Genomic DNA, 16,883 nt, shown 5'->3' on the forward strand with positions numbered 1-16,883 from the left:
TGCTAAACAGAGGCCTTCTATGCTGAATTGGGCCTAACAAGAGCTTCTGATAGTGTTTAACAGAGGCTTATGCTGCCCCAAACAATACTTGCCTTTTCGTTATAAGACAAGAACGTTAACAGGTTAACCATCTCATTTTGTCTTTCACTGTAATTTGTTTTGCACAAACAATTGTAACACTTGACTGCATGTCAAGAGAATTTTCCTGCATCTCCCCATTTCTTGAGAAGCTCCAGGACATGCCCTCAGAATACGACTAGTTGTCATTAAACCACTACTAATCATTTTTGCTTTGCATCCATTAATAACATTTGTTAGAAGGTTTTGCAAAATGGTAGGCTGGAGGGCTCAAAAAGGTAAATGGGAAAATGGCAAATAAATGAAATCATAGTATAAAAAATACTTTATAGATTAGTAACTTTATACCTCAAAAATAACTTGAAATTATGCAAATACTTGCTAATCAAGTACATGTGAAATACATTTATAACATAATTGCAAATTACCTCTATGACAACACCTTTTGAAGTATAATAGGCCTAAGAGCACTGAGTATTTCTACAGCAGTTTTAAAAGCAGCTTGCTGCATTGCACAGCATTTATTTGCCTATAATTTCATACACATTAAATTATTCAACATCACTTCTATAAGTGCAAATTTTAGACTTGTATGCCATAAATGTCAGAGTCAAGAAAGGAAACAAAACACTTTGGAAAATTGGGAATGTCCTAATGAACAGAACTGAAACCGATTGTGAAGTTCAAATAAAGGGGTTTCAACAATAAAAATTAAAAGCAACATTTTTAATTCTTTTACAAAATCTTTCATCTGCCATCTTAAACTTTCAGCTGCCAAGGAAACTTAGCATCAGAAATAAAAGTTATGCCAAAAATTCCTAGAAGTTACAATGTAGAAATAGACCAGTCAGCTGAATAATATATTTATTCTATTAAAAAGAGTTTTATTTAAGACAATATGTTAGGTTTGTTAAGATACATCTGTAAATTAATAATAAAACTTACATAAACAGTAGAATTTTCTGGCCTAAAACCTAAAAATGTCTTCCACTGCAGACGTCTGAATGCCTGTGAAGTCCTAGATCATTCTGCAGCTGTCGGTTACAATAGAACTACAACCCCCAGGAAACAATAGTGCCTACAATTCCCAGCAACCCACCATTTAAACACATGCAAATTCTGTTAAATTATACCAGCCAGCATCAGTATATAAAAAATCTAGACAAATCTCATGGTAAAACATAAACTTTGAAATATTTTCTGAGGTAAATTTGAAACAGGAAAATGACATGGGAATTAATATCACTGTAGGATGAATAACTGAAGCAGTACAAGACAGTGTGAGGTACAGAGTTATGAAAGAAAACCAGACAGGTGGTGATATGTTCTACAAATATTATACGCAATTCTGTGAAATTAGATGTTAGTGTAGAGTGGAGCAGGGGGTTCCCAGCCTTTTTAATGCCACTAAGCAATGGGGTCTGTGGACTCCAGGATGAAAATCCCTGGAGTAGTGGATTGCAAGATAAATTTTAAAACTTTAAAAGTTGAATATGTTAGAGTTCATATTTGGCACTCGAAAATAAACTGCTGGTAATACTAAGTTCATCAGCACTATCTAAAATTAATATTTCGATTATAAATTTCTAGTAAATTGAGCGCATGCACAATGTGAGCAGCAATTTTCAATGACTAGTTGTAGTTACATTCCAAGGAGGTTTGAAAGCAGTAAAATATCCACACTTCAAAATTGTCGTCGTCCCCCAGGTAAATTAAGCAAATGATGGCAAGATTACACATCTAACATAAAATCAAAACACAGCAGATGCTGGCAATCTGAAAACTAATGTTACAAGGACTCAGCAGCTCAGACTGGCTGTGTGGAGAAAGAAACAAATCAAACATTCCTCACAGAATGATGGAAGTCAGAATCAGAATCAGGTTTATTATCACCAGCATTTGTCATGAATTTTGTTAACTTAGCAGCAGCAGTTCAATGTAATACTTAATATAGAAGAAAAAATAAGTAAATCAATTACAGTATATGTATATTGGAGATTAACATCGTGCAAAAACAAAAATAATATATATTGGAAAAAATGAGGTAGTGTTCAAGGTTCCAATGTCCATTTAGGAATTGGATGGCAGAGGGGAAGAAGCTGTTCCTGAATCGCTGAGTGTGTGCCTTCAGGCTTCTGCACCTCCTACCTGATGGTAACAGTGAGAAAAGGGCATGCCCTGGGTGCTGGAGGTCCTTAATAATGGATGCTACTTTTCTGAGACACCACTCCTTAAAGATGCCCTGGGTACTTTGTAAGCAAGTACACAAGATGAGCCAACTAAGCTTATTTTGGTCCTGTGCAGTAGCCCCCCTCTACCAGAAGTTCTTTCAACTTTACATAAAAATTGTTTCTCTCCTTGTTTCCACCCTCCCCCTCCCCAGCCCACTGATAGTGCCTGAAGTGCTGATTTATATGCATTCAGCATTTTGAAACATTCCCATTCATGTGATGTTTATGAAACTCTTTCAGATATACAGTTAATTCTGGTTAATTGGGACATATTGGATCCAGTACATTTTAGCCCAATTTAGCAGCTGCCCCAATTGGCCAAAGTTTCATAGAAATAGTTAAAAAGGTACTGTACAAAAAAGACAAACTACCATTTAACTGAGTAACAAATTATGTCTTTTAATGAAATACAGCACTACTAATCTTACTACAGTCCTATAATACTGTGTATTAGTTCCTAATAGCTATCAATGGAGGAATTCATCTGCCATATTCTTATGATTGACAGTAAATGTACAAAATCAATGCAGACACCTAGTGTAGATAATGAATTGCCTTCATACAATGCTTTAGATGATTGCATCTTCCCAATCTTAATTTTCATTGTAACAATCAACCTAATTGTTGATACCTTTGTAATTCCTAATTGGTTAAAGTAGTGAAGTCATTTTACTTTCACTACCTAAACAAGAGAAAATCTGCAGATGCTGGAAATCCGAGCAACACACACAAAATGCCGGCGGAACTCAGCAGGCCAGGCAGCACCCGCTGTGTCCTGCTGGAGGGTTTCAGCCCAAAACGTTGACTGCACTCTTTTCCTAGATGCTGCCTGGCCTGCTGAGATCCTCCAGAATTCTGTGTGCGTTGCTCGCTTTCACTGCATGCAGTTCCTGGCATCTCCAAGCCTGAATGCTTGAAACTAGAGTGAGCGAAACAGTTCTGAATTGTCTTACTGCTTCTTTCTCGCCAACGACCAGTGACAAAACACAACTGCTTCGGACGCTATTTAAAAACTTATCACTCTAAGCAGAATCCACTGTATGTCTAAAATCGTTTCATAAGTATCACATGGATGGAACTGTTTCAAAATGCTGAATGCTAACTCAAGTTCATGCAACTTAAGCTAGTTTGGAACTGATCAGTAGCAGTCTCCTGTCCCAATTAAGCAGCAAATAAACAAAGAGAATCCCAGCTGTTTTCTCGATTTAGTTTTTGTCCTTCAAGAGTTGTCACAAATAAGTGGCTGCCACGATTAATCGATAGCCCAATTAGCCAGAATCCACTGATTCAAGAAGAATGCACTAATCAAATTCACCAATTTCAGCATTTTTTTGCAGGTAAAATGGGACAGAAGTATGCAAGACAAACAAAAGAAGATTATCTGTCAGAATCTTCCAGAAGCAGGAGCTTAACCTGCTATCAGTCCTTGCAGTCTGCATTTTCCCAAATCTTTGTGAATTACTGTATTTGCAAAGGGCTGACTTGCTAACCTTCTGTGCCCAGGGGTCAAGCAGCAACGCTCAGTGAAAAAAGCATTAACACCATTTAGGCTGCAGATACTGTAGCCAGAGAGCCCATTCCTGGAATGTCCCGACAGCCACTGACAGATGGTAATGTTGGTGATTCAGCTTTGCCTCTTAAAATAATCTAAAAAGACTTTGACGATTTTTTTCACATTGTTCTATTTATTATATTTGCAAAACATTAGTTCAAAACCTTTGAAGCAATTCTTAAAACAATACTCTCCCAGTCTTCAGGCTGAGAATCACCACTCAAATAAAAAGAGCCTTCCAGCCTTCACAGGGCCTGGATGATAATGGGATTGAGGGAAAAAAAAACATTCTCAGCAAGACTAAACCCTGTTGCTTGACTTCACAGGTGGACCAGTGATGCAGCACAGTAATGTAGTAGGACCCGTCACCAATTATATTCCAGACTCTCAGGTAATATAAGCACATATATATTATGGGTGCAGACATACCCTCCCAAGACACCTGAGGCAACGTCATTTCATTCCAAATATTGATCATTACAGAATGTCTCTTTGGTGCTTCCTGCTCCCTCCCCTCTCCCTCTCTCAGTCCACAACAGAGACCCATATCAGAATCAGTTTTATCATCACTCACATATGTCATGAAATCTGTTTTTATCTTGTGGCAGCAGTACAGTTCAATACATAAGATTACTACAGTACTGTGCAAAAATCTTAGGCACCCTAGCTATATATGTATCAAAGACTTTTGTACAGTACCGTATAAACACACACACACGCTGTAAAGTATTTTGCTTCAACACGTGGTTTTAAAGTGAGTAGACTCTGATATTCCAATAACAAAACAGGTGTCCTCCGCTTTACGAATGTTCACTTTACGCCATTTCACTTTTACAAAAGACCTACATTAGTAACCTGTTTTCACATTACAAAGAGAATTTTCGCTTTTAAGAACATTTTTCCCATATAAATAAATGGTTCTTCGCTTTACGCCATTTTGGCTTAAGAAGGGTTTCATAGGAACGCTCTACCTTTGTAAAGGTGGGGGGGGGGGGAAGAGACCTGAATTGTATGAGATATGTTACTTATACAATAAGTCCTGCCATGTGCAGAAGTTCGCTGATGACACGGCCATAGTGGGATGTGTCAGGAATGGACAGGAGGAGGAGTATAGGAAACTGATACAGGACTTTGTGATATGGTGCAACTCAAACTACCTGCATCTCAATATCACCAAGACCAAGGAAATGGTGGTGGACTTTAGGAGATCTAGGCCTCATATGGAGCCAGTGATCATTAATGGAGAATGTGTGGAGTAGGTTAAGACCTACAAGTATCTGGGAGTACAGTTAGACGAGAAGCTAGACTGGACTGCCAACACAGATGCCTTGTGCAGGAAGGCACAGAGTCGACTGTACTTCCTAAGAAGGTTGGCGTCATTCAATGTCTGTAGTGAGATGCTGAAGATGTTCTATAGGTCAGTTGTGGAGAGCGCCCTCTTCTTTGTGGTGGCGTGTTGGGGAGGAAGCATTAAGAAGAGGGACGCCTCACGTCTTAATAAGCTGGTAAGAAAGGCGGGCTCTGTCGTGGGCAAAGTACTGGAGAGTTTAACATCAGTAGCTGAGCGAAGGGCGCTGAGTAGGCTACAGTCAATTATGGATAACTCTGAACATCCTCTACATAGCACCATCCAGAGACAGAGAAGCAGTTTCAGCGACAGGTTACTATCGATGCAATGCTCCTCAGACAGGATGAAGAGGTCAATACTCCCCAATGCCATTAGGCTTTACAATTCTACCACCAGGACTTAAGAACTTTTTAAAAGCTATTATTAATGCTTTTTGAGATAGTGATTTAGATGCATATCATATTTTTTACTGAGTTAAGTATTATATGTAATTAGTTTTGCTACAACAAGTGTATGGGACATTGGAAAAAAAGTTGAATTTCCCCATGGGGATGAATAAAGTATCTATCTATCTATCTATCTAAATTACCTCCAAGAATAAAAGAACATATGAACTAACAGATCAGAAATAACCACCTAGATTGTACAAACTGATCAGAGCTGAAATATCACCAGCCTTTCCACTGATGGACTGATTGGTTCAGATACCTTCCCTGCTTCAGTGTTACGACAGCAAATTCTGACACTTTCATTATCATGACAACCGTAGCATCTGTGCTACAAGGCCGGATCACACTACCTCTAGCCTATCGCTCAAGCTCACAGTCCAGACTGCTCAAAGGTAACCTTTCCTGATATGGGTGAGTGAGTGATCTGACCCTCCATACCCAAGAAGCATCCCACCATGTGTAAAGGATCCAACTACAAGAAGCCAATAGGCAGTGCTGTCCTGAGGCACCCTTGTTCTATTGGCCCTTGCCCATCAAAGGCTTTTGAACTACCTTTAAGTGTCTCCAACACATCTATGTAATGCAAAAATGGAAATAAAACATAAAAGTTAAAAGTACGTTTAATTAAGAACATAAAAATACAAACATTAAAAATATTCATACGCTTACTTTTTTTCTACAATGTCTATAATTCCATTGAAATCAGTGGAGTCACAGTGCATCTGACGGCCCTTGAGGAAAGTTAGGGGGACAGATGTGAAGTACATGCAGACATTCTCGTCAGTGCTCTATTGCCAAACTCAATAATGAGGCCCAAATGGAGCAGCAGATCAGCTGTGCAATCATCTGACCTTCAGTTCATTTTAGACTTCCAGATTTAGCCAAGTGCACACAAAAATCAAAAATATAATGAGCAACAAACGGCTGGCAGCTCAACTCAGTTCAATGGGTGCGGGCCTTTCTAATCATCACATCAAAGAGCAGGAAGAAAATTCCTCCCCCGTCATGATTACATTCATAATTAGCCATTTCTGAGGTGCACAGGAACCAATTGGATTTCTAGGGGGTGGGAGAAGTTACCTGCTAAGTAAGAGCTTTCCTGCTGACAAAAATCAGTGATACATGATGATTATTTCACAGTCGAATAACTAAGTGCCAAATAGGGACAATACTGAAAAAGAGAAATAGAATTAGAAATATGAAAATGAAACCATATACTAAAGCTCCAATTTAAACTGGAAGTAGATAGGCAGGAATTGATGCAAGCAACACATGGAAAAGTTGAAGTTTTTTTTTTCCACATTCAAAAGGAACCCATGATTGGAGATTGAGGAGAGGCACTGGAGAGACTCCACTTTCTTTGTGGAGCACGAAGGAACAATCTTCTCCCCTTTACCACCTTTTTAAAATAACCCCAGCCCCTACTCAGTACTTACACCAGTAGAAGAGATAATTCCAATCCATCATTCAGGACCATGGTTAAAACAGTGATTCAATCCTGAATGCCTTTGAAGTTTAACAATATGTTTAAAGGATATTTGTAGGATCATTATGAATGTTCTACACTATCCACTGACCTCCAAACAGGCAACCACTTCCTTGTCTATATCCAGTCTTGACGTTACTTGGTTTGAGCAAAATGGCTGAGGAAATCTTACTGTAAGAATCTTCGGAAGCCAGAATATGTCTACCAATCAACATTTCTAACTTAACATCACTGTAGTCCATCTTTTGCATCATACTTTATGCTGAGCTCTGCCATCAGGCAAAGATCTTCACAATCTTCCCCTCCTGATGTTTGATGTTCAATTATTTAAACAAATTATGGCTGAATGCAAAGTTTTAATCTGAAGAGACTGTTGTGAAATCATCTATACATGTGCTTCCACTGCCTGTGGGCCTATTCTGCAAACCCACCAGATTGGAACGGCATTTGGCGCAACCGCTCGCATAGTCTACAATCCTCAATGAACCGGGTTTGACTCCCTCAACTGACAGTATTGGGCGAGTAAATAACATAGCCAGTCCTGGCAGTGCTGTATTAGCAATTGATCTGTCTGTGCTGTTTTGAGTCAGTGTATTTTAACCAAATCCATCCCATCTAATTGAAGCTGTTCTCATGGCAAAAAAAAAGTACTGAATGTACAGTAGGCAGTGATGGACGAGAAAATTTTATGCCAATGGTCAATGGATAGTCAGGTATCTGCCTTCTTCAGGCCGAGGCTAGCTTGGCTCAGGAGTGGTGCTACCAAGTCACTCTTGGTATGGCGACTAATGCTCATCAAAAAGAGTGTGTTTGAACCCTTTTCACCAACAGGTCTTCCCAAAAGTGTAATTCAATGTGGAGTTTCAATTTCTAATCAGAGGAAGGCAGACCTCCTACCCTGCAAAAACTCATTTCAGGGAGGTAGCACGCCCACCCCCCGCAACCCCACATCTCCCCCCCGCCCCACCCCAGTCGACCTCCAAGGGAGTATGTAATACTTTTAAAGAGAGCCGACCCACAGAGAAAACTGATAGGTCTTCTTAGCACGAAGAGAGACCAATCAGGATGCTCCCTCTCGCTCTCACTCTTCCTCTCAAAAAAAAAAATCGATTTCCAGGATATTGTATATAATTTGCGGGCGTCAGGGAGCCACTATCATTATGCGGGAGACTCCCGGAACTTCCAGGAGAGGTGGGATGTCTGGGAAGGCTAGAAGGTGATAGAGAACACCATGAATAATATGCATGTACTTTGATGCTGCAGAATTACTGAATGCATAAATTTAGAGTCATTTTTTATTACAAAATCTTAGAATTACTCTGATCTTGTTTTTGTAGAAACATGACACTTATTGTGGATAGTTTATTGTACTATTACAATAATATATATATATTAATGTTGATCCTTTTCCTTAGAAATGAGAGCATACCCCTACTCATTTTCAAGAAACCAGAAGTAAATTTCATGACAGTTCACTCTCAATCTACTCAATAACAGGTAGAAATGGCACGATCCTGATATAAACATTCTTGATTTTGCTTTAAGTAGCTTGTTTCCAATAAGCCATGCTAGTTTCACTTTTACAAAAAATATACTGGACCAAGTCATCCCAGTTGTAGCAAGAGAACGAGTTACATTGTACAAACCCAAGTCATGATAAGAGTCAGTCAACAAGAAACTCACTTTTAAAAGTTCAAAATATAGCCAGTCTGCAGAGATCAAAAGGCAAATTTCCTTAATGGCAATCATGCTAAATTAACTACTCACACATAAACACAAAGTTACTTTAGATAAATAGGCCTTCCTGACCCAATGAACTTGCACCACCCAATTGCACCCATGTGACCAATTAACCTACTAAACAGTTTGTCTTTGGACTGTGGGAGGAAACGCACATTGTCACGGGGAAAATGTACAGACTCCTTACGAACAGCAGGGGAATTGAACCCAGGTCGCTGGATCTGTAAAAGCATTGCATTTACTACTATGCCACCATGCTGCCCCTGTTATTGACTGCATTGACATTTCATGGTTAACTGGTCTGGATATACTCTAAATTATTAATGGCAAAAAGATTATAAGACATTGGACTCTCGAGTACACAAAACCAAACTGCTCAAAACCACATTCCATCTTGCAAAGATGGCCTTTGCAATTGCTGTAAAATATTTAAACCTGAGATAATGCTACATCAAAAAGTAGTTATTTGCCCCTCTCATGTATTTATAAATTAAAAAGTAAACTTTTCCTGCAGCCTGCTATCTACAAATTCACCTCTGAAAACCCTGCTGTTAAAGAATGAAAACTAATGATGCAAGAGAACTCACACAATAGGTGGTATTTAATTTTAGTCAACAAGAATCGTTTATTAATACATGAAATTCAAACATGCTTTTCCAGCTTCATATCATTGCCTTCAACTAAAGGTAACCAAAATAGAATTCAAAAGCCCTCACCTTTAAAACAAAAGCTAATGAATATTAAAGAAGTATACAATATGCAACAGTGAATATATTTCGCAGAGGAAATGAAACCCTGGGCTTGCAAAAAAGATCCTCCGTTGGTTAGGAGAAAGTCACAGCAATTAATTTTCCAATAAATAGAACCTCACAATTCACGTCATTGCACTTGGCTGCCTGATAATTTGGCATTTTATGCAAGTTACCTTTCAAAGCAAATACTTTTACATTGTTCCAAAAATTATTCAAAGTTGGCAGTTCAATAAAGAGCTGGAAATACATCATCTATCAACTGCTGCGGTTTTCAATTGTAGTAAATAGTTCAATACCTTCTTTAAATACAAGAAATTACAATTGAAGCATTAAGCCTCCATTCCTTGAGCTAATGTGATATAACAGGAGAATGCAGTAAGTACACGCCAGACTGAGACTTGCGCCACAAAACAGTATCAAGCTGCAAGCTATATGACTGAGAGAAGAAAGGGGCACAGGAGAAAATGGAAATCCCTCTTGGAACCTTTGGTCAGAAAAGATATTTGGATCCCCATGACAGCCTCAAGAGTACAGCACAGTGGTGTTGTCTCCCAGTATCTCATTACACACCCTGCATGCGGAGAAGCCCGCTTCATCGCATTACTCAGAAACCTAATGCACGATTGCTTAAGCAGGTCGTCTCTCCAAATAATCCACTCAACACTTGGGGTACAAATGATAACTCCCTGCACCACCCCTACCCATGCTCTGGGATGTAGCCATTCAGAGTTCCTTCGAGTCCTCTGAAGGCCTGTCTGCATGAGTTGAGATCAGCATCCAGTTCCATTATGACTAATAAAGCCATTTCACTCAGGCTGTGATCCCTTGTAGGATCCTTCGAGTGATGGGTCCTCTCAAAGCTTGACAACCAGTCCTTTGTACATTCTGCAAATGAAACAAAATGTACATTGTTTTAGAACAAAACGTGACTTTTACTTCAAAAAAAACACATTCCTTTATTTGTGAGTCAGCTACTTCTTTCATGATATGCTTACCTAGAGGTTACAACAATACAGATCCAAATTCTGCTCCAAAACCTCAACACAGACATTCCACACCAGTAAGTAGGGACTCCTTGTTTCTTAAAAGTCTACTCCTAATATGCTACAGAACATAGATGTTCGCAAACAAAACTGCAAATTACCTCTCTTTTGCAGGGAACAGAGTTTTGGCTAAAATGTGCTATGGAAATTATGTGTATGCTTATATTAGTCCCTAAATAACCCACCAATATCTATAAAATGTAGAAACACTACCTTGTTAGTTCTGCTAATAGTGGGCATCGCTGTCAAACTTTCCAGAAATTTCAAGAAACAGCTACATTTGCAACAAAATGTTACTTAATCCAAATTATAGTCAGCCCAGCAAGTTAGTATTGATACAATACAATGCAAAGCATGGTCCCATGGTGCCAATCTCTCTGGCCCAGAAAGGAAATAGCCAAAATCATAGGGAATCTCCTTTAAGCAGAGTAAGATTATCTGAAAGGTTTTTTTCCCTTTAAATTTAATGCAATTTTATTCTTAATCTCTTTTCTCTTAATCTAATTTCTCCTTTGGCATCTTTGTTCCTTTATTCATTCATAAATCTCGATTTTATCACAAACTATTGGACCCATCAGTTAGTAAGATCTGGCGTGTCCTGCTACAAGCTCGCACTTGGAACACAAATTAAAAGCTGATGAATGAAGAAACTAACTTACAGAACTTATTGGATAGCCAACTCCAACAACATGTTCTAAACACAAGAGATTCTCCAGGTTCTGGAAATCCAAAGTAACACACACACAAAATGTTAGAGGAACTCAGCAGGTCAGGCAACATCTTTGGAGAGGAATAAAGAGTTGATGTTTCGGGTCGAGACCCTTCATCAGGACTGGAAAGGAAGGGGGAAGTAGCCATAGTCAGCTGGAGTGAGGGGGAAGGAGTACAAGCTGAAAGGTGCTAGGTGAAGCCAGGTGAGGGGACAGCAGGTGGATGGAGGAGGGGGATGAAGTGAGAAGCTGAGAGGTGATAGGTGGAAGTAGTAAAGGGCTTAAAGAAGAATCTGATGGAGGACAGTCGACCATGGGTCAATGGGAAGGAGGAGGGGCTCCAGATTGAGTTGATGGTTGGGTGAGGAGAAGAAAAGGGTAAGAAGGGAGCCAGAATGGGGAATTAAAAAAGAGGGGGGCAGAATTTTGGATATTGGAGTATTGATATTCCTTCTATCAGGTTAGTGGTTACCCAGACATAACATGAGTCGTTACTCTTCCAACCTGAGGCTGTCTTCATCACTGTATTTGAAGCGGGCATGGACTGACATGTCAAAATGGCAATGAGGAGTGTAATTAAAATGACTGACCACCAGAAAATTTTCTCTGTTGCAGGCAGAGTGAAGGTAATCAACAAAGCAGTATCCCAATCTACGCCGATCTCACCAATATAGAAGCCGCACTGGGAACATTAGAGTCAGTAGACTCTGACAAACTTGCACATGAAATATTGTCTCACCTGGAAGAACTGTTTGGGGTCCTGAATAATGGTGCGAGAGGAGGTGAATGGGCAGGTGCAGCACTTATAGCACTTGCAGGGATAAGTGCCAGAAGGGGGATTAATGGGAAGGGTCAAATGGGCAAGAGAATCATGGAGTGATTCTTCATGATAGAGTGGTGAAGATATATTTGGTGGCAGGATCCCATTGAAGATGCAAAGAATGATATGTTGGATGTGTATGTGTTCATGGAGTGGACAAAAGAACTCCATCCCTGTTAAAGATGGGGTGAGGACAGCATCAATGGTAAAAGAAGGGAAACCCCTGTTCTTTGAAGAAGGTGGATACCTCCGATGTTCTGGATAGAGAACCCTCCTCCTGACAACAGGACTGAAGAATGAAACTGAGGAATAGAGAAAAGGGAATGGCAGTCTTACAAGTGACACAGTGACAAGAGATATAGTCAAGACAGCTATTAGAGTCAGTAGGTTTATGAAAGTTATCAGCAGACTGCCTTGTCTCCAAAGGAGACAGAGAGATTGAGAAAGGGGAAGAGATGTGTGAGAAATGGCCCACACCAGGGTGGAAGTTGAAGACAAAGTTGGTGAAATTGACAAGCTCAGCATCAGTACATGAAGCAGCACCAATACGGTCATCAATATAGCACAGAAAAATAGTTGAGGAGCATTATCTGTAAAGGCTTGGAACATGGACTGTTCCACGTTGCCAATGAAAAGGCAAGCACAGCTGGGGCCCATGTTAGTGCCCACGGATACACATTAGGTCTGGAGAAAGTGGAAAGAGCCAAAAGAGAAATTGTTGAGTTTAGTACTCTAGCATGTTCCACAAGTGTTATACTTCCCCCCCCCCCCCCCACCGCTTTGCTCAAGGTATTACAATATTGCAGAACAAAATGTTTTAATAACCCATCTCCTGTTTTGACACTAAAAAACTCTATTCATAAAGTTGCACAAAGTACAAATTCATGAAAAATACATTGTTAGTATTTTGACATATTGTATATCAAAACAAGACCCTATTCCAGCAGATCAGTTAGTTATTGGACTACTCTATTTGAAAATTAAGTAACAGAAATACATAATATAATAGCCCACCCAAAATCATTTTTAGCTGCATCACATTTCCAGAGTTTCGTGCTGGGTGCCATGAATATTAAATAATGTACAGAATTAAGTGATGTCAATTGTTAGCTGCTCCACATGACTTTCTATACAACAATGGCTACAAAGTTTATCTGAAAATGGCTAGTTAAAAATACACAACAAGCTGAGCAGGGTGATTACTAGGATGTGAAATATCTTGCGTTGTACTTCCCTCTTTACATTTTGAACATTACAAGCAGAGAAATTGGTATAAACAGCAACGGATTTTTCCATCAATTGAAACCCTGTTGCATATGAAGGTTAACTAAGTTGAAACAATGCTATTAGGCACATCTTCACTATTCTTACAGAATACCATATATTTTAAATGTTCTGAATAGTCAAGAAGTAAAATCACAAAATAGAAAGACATCTTGGTGCTTAAGTACAGATACAGGCCCTCTGTCCATCAAGCTCATTCACACTATCAAAACTCTATTCACTTGGTCTGTATCTTCTATGCCTTGGCATTTCAAATGATCATCCAAATACATAGTAAAATATTGTGAAAGTACTTATTTTAACCAACTCAGCCAATTCATCCCAGATTTTCATGACTCTTATTGGATGGATAAAGTTCTTCCTTAGATCCCCTTTAAACTTCCTACCCCTTACCCTGTACCCGTTATCTCTAGTTTCAGACATCCCTAACCAGAATAGTTTCCCATACTCTACCCTATCTATACCTCTTATAATTTTGAATACCTTTGCCAGGCTTCCCCTCTCAATGACCTCCATCCAGAGAAAAAAAAACAATCGATTCTCTCACTCAACATAACTGAAAAGTTCCATCCCAGGAATCTCCACAAAACCCTCTCCAACACAGTCCTGTAATTCCTATAGTGTGGTGATCGGATCAGTACGCTGTACTCCAGCTATTGGCCAGCCAATTTTAATAAAGTTGTACCATAGCCTTCCTACACTTATTTTCTATACCTGGATAATAAAAAGACGAGAGCAGAATTTGGCCACTTAGCCAATTGAGTCTGCTCTGCCATTCCATCATGGCTGATTTATTATCCCTCACAACCCCATTCTCCTGTCCTTCTCCCTGTAAACTTAGATGCCTTGACTAATCAGAAACCAATCTTCACTTTAAATATACCCAACAGCTTGGCCTCCACAGCCATCTGTGCCAATGAATTCCACAGATTCAGCACTCTCTGGATAAAAGAAGGCAAGTATCCTGCTAGTGGCCTTCACCAATTTAAGGGATCCTTGAACTTGTATATCAATGTCCTACTGCTCATAATGTTTCCAGGGCCTTACCAATCAGTATGTATTTCCTATACTTATCAGTCCTCCCAGCGAGCATTACGACACACCTCAGGATTAAATTCCATCTGCCACAACACTAATATTATAAATGTCAGCCAACATACCCAACCCTTGGACTTGAAGGGAATGCACAGTTTTGAAATATGTCTTCTAAATCAAGAAATAAACATGCAGCCAATATACTTGCCAAGATCTGGCCAAGCAAGCCCCTTGGGACCAATCCAAGATCAGTCCAATTTTATATACACATCAAGTCTTGGACCTACAGGTGAAATGTCATTCAGCAGAGGTTGAAATCACACTCAGTGCAGTTGTAACTCAATGTATAAATTGACTGTTATGCAGAGAAGAACCAATTAAAAAATCTAAACTTAATTTTTTGTGATATTTGTTTTAAGGGGAAAAGTGTAATATTGCTCACCAGGGCTTACAAAATAATTATTTTCTTCATAGTTCCTGAGGTATCTGTTTACATTAATGATGATTTTGCCATTTCTCAATTAAGAATATTATATTTTAATGAGGTTCTCTACAAAAGAAAGGGTTGCGTGCACTGCACCATAAATTCTCAAGGTAACAAACAAGGGAAAAATTTCCTCTGATGGGAAATTTCTCACCATATTTAGAGAAGTTGAAACTAAATCAGTAAGCATCGGAATTCTCTTTCGGTATATATTTTGACACCAGTGAAGGTGAACTCTGTGAAGTTTAGCTGATGAGAGAGGCAAATAGCACTGAAGATGGTCAGACTGGAAACACTACACTGCAAAGTTTATGGAATTTAGCCCTTCCTTTTCAAACACTCACAAAACTGATTACTTTGAGCAACTAAGGAGGTTGGGATTTGTGATTATTAACACTGCTGGGGAAAGGTCAAGGACACATTCCACAGGTGGCATTCAGAGTGATAGAAAAATAATAAAAGTACATGGTACTGAAGGGTATGCAGTGGTTGAATTTAAGGTAACTGAAAAGCAATTTCAGAAAGATACAAGCTTCAGAGGTCAAGTCTTCAGGAAAAAGCACTTTTCATCCTTTCAAAAATCTAAAAATGCATGTAGAAGTCCACTCCCATTTTTTGGGGTTTAGCCTTATGCCACAGATGTCACGGGGAGTTTCCACTGGAAATAATGGCTAATTTCTGGGTCGCACATTCTCTGGTTTATGCAGGCTCTTCGCTCAATGCTCTCCTCTGCCTTAATTCAGATTCAGATTATTGTCATTTAGAAACCACAAATGCAATGCAGTTAAAAAATGAGAAAACGTTCCTCCAGAATGATATCACAAAAGCATATGACAAAACAGACTACACCAGAAAATCCACATAACGTTTGGCAATTCCCAATCCAGAGTCCAGAGAGGCTGCTGCGTATTAGTATCGCGCTACCGTCTTAGTGCGTTCCCCAGAAAGGAGCTCCAAATCCACCAGACAAACAAAACCAAAAACTAAAGCTACAAGAACTGCACAAAACCACATAGTTACAACAGTGCAAACAATAGCATAATTGATTTTTTTTTAAAAAACAGACCATGGGCAGAGTAAAAATAGTCCAAAGATGTTAAAGGACTATAAGTTCAAAAAAATCACCACACAGTTTCCACAAGTCCCCAGGGTCCCGACAGACTCGCCATCCCACACCAGCAGCAGAAAGGAATACCCCCACTATGGACTTCCATGGCGCCGCCTGACTCAGCCTCGCAGACACAGCACACGCTGAAAGCGACCTGACCGCAGCGGACTCCGAGTCCGTCGAACCTCTGAGCCGACGACCATCCCCTCCGGCACAGCTTCTCCGAGCACCATCCTCTGCCGAGCGTATTAAGACGCCCCCGCCAACGGCCATCAGCAACGCGACCCTAAGGACTGGGGGCCTGTTCTTCCCAGCAGAATCAGAATCAGAATCAGGTTTAAAATCACCAACTTGTGTTGTGAAATGTGTTGTCTTTGCAGCAGCAGTACATTGCAATGTAGAGTAATAGAGGAAAAAACTAAATTACAGTAATATTTTATATATATATATATATTGTTACGAACCCCGTAACTGAGTCACTTACCAGCAAAGATAGAGAGGTCCATTGAAGTCTGATGGTACTATTTTTAACAGTATTTATTGATAAAAATACACAAAAATAACATCGATGCAAACATACAGATAATATACGTCGTCAATACTAAATCTAAAAGCGCGGGTATAATAATAATCAATAAGAAACAGCTCTATCATTGTCTAGGGGATAATGTATTGTCCGATGGAAATATAAAAGTCACTCAAGTTCATTCAAGCTGCAGCTTTTGGTTGGAGAGAGAGACGGATTAAAACTTGCCCATTCCTT

General features: G+C 39.5%; 1 protein-coding gene across 11 annotated transcripts in view; it reads right to left on the minus strand.

The window, feature by feature from the left end:
- The window catches only part of anks1b (ankyrin repeat and sterile alpha motif domain containing 1B), an 856,034-nt gene that overhangs the window by 814,173 nt on the left and 24,978 nt on the right, over positions 1-16,883 (minus strand). Inside the window, exon 1 of one of the 11 annotated variants that reach the window (XM_073066293.1) lies at positions 1,024-1,090. The exons of the other annotated variants lie outside the window; for them this stretch is intronic. Coding sequence (XP_072922394.1) covers positions 1,024-1,025 — 2 coding nt within the window. The 5' untranslated portion in view covers positions 1,026-1,090. Of the gene's footprint in view, positions 1-1,023; positions 1,091-16,883 lie in introns of those variants that run through there. 11 annotated transcript variants of the gene reach the window in all.

Source organism: Hemitrygon akajei, chromosome 14 (genome assembly GCF_048418815.1).
Source record: "Hemitrygon akajei chromosome 14, sHemAka1.3, whole genome shotgun sequence".
Lineage (NCBI taxonomy): Eukaryota > Metazoa > Chordata > Chondrichthyes > Myliobatiformes > Dasyatidae > Hemitrygon > Hemitrygon akajei.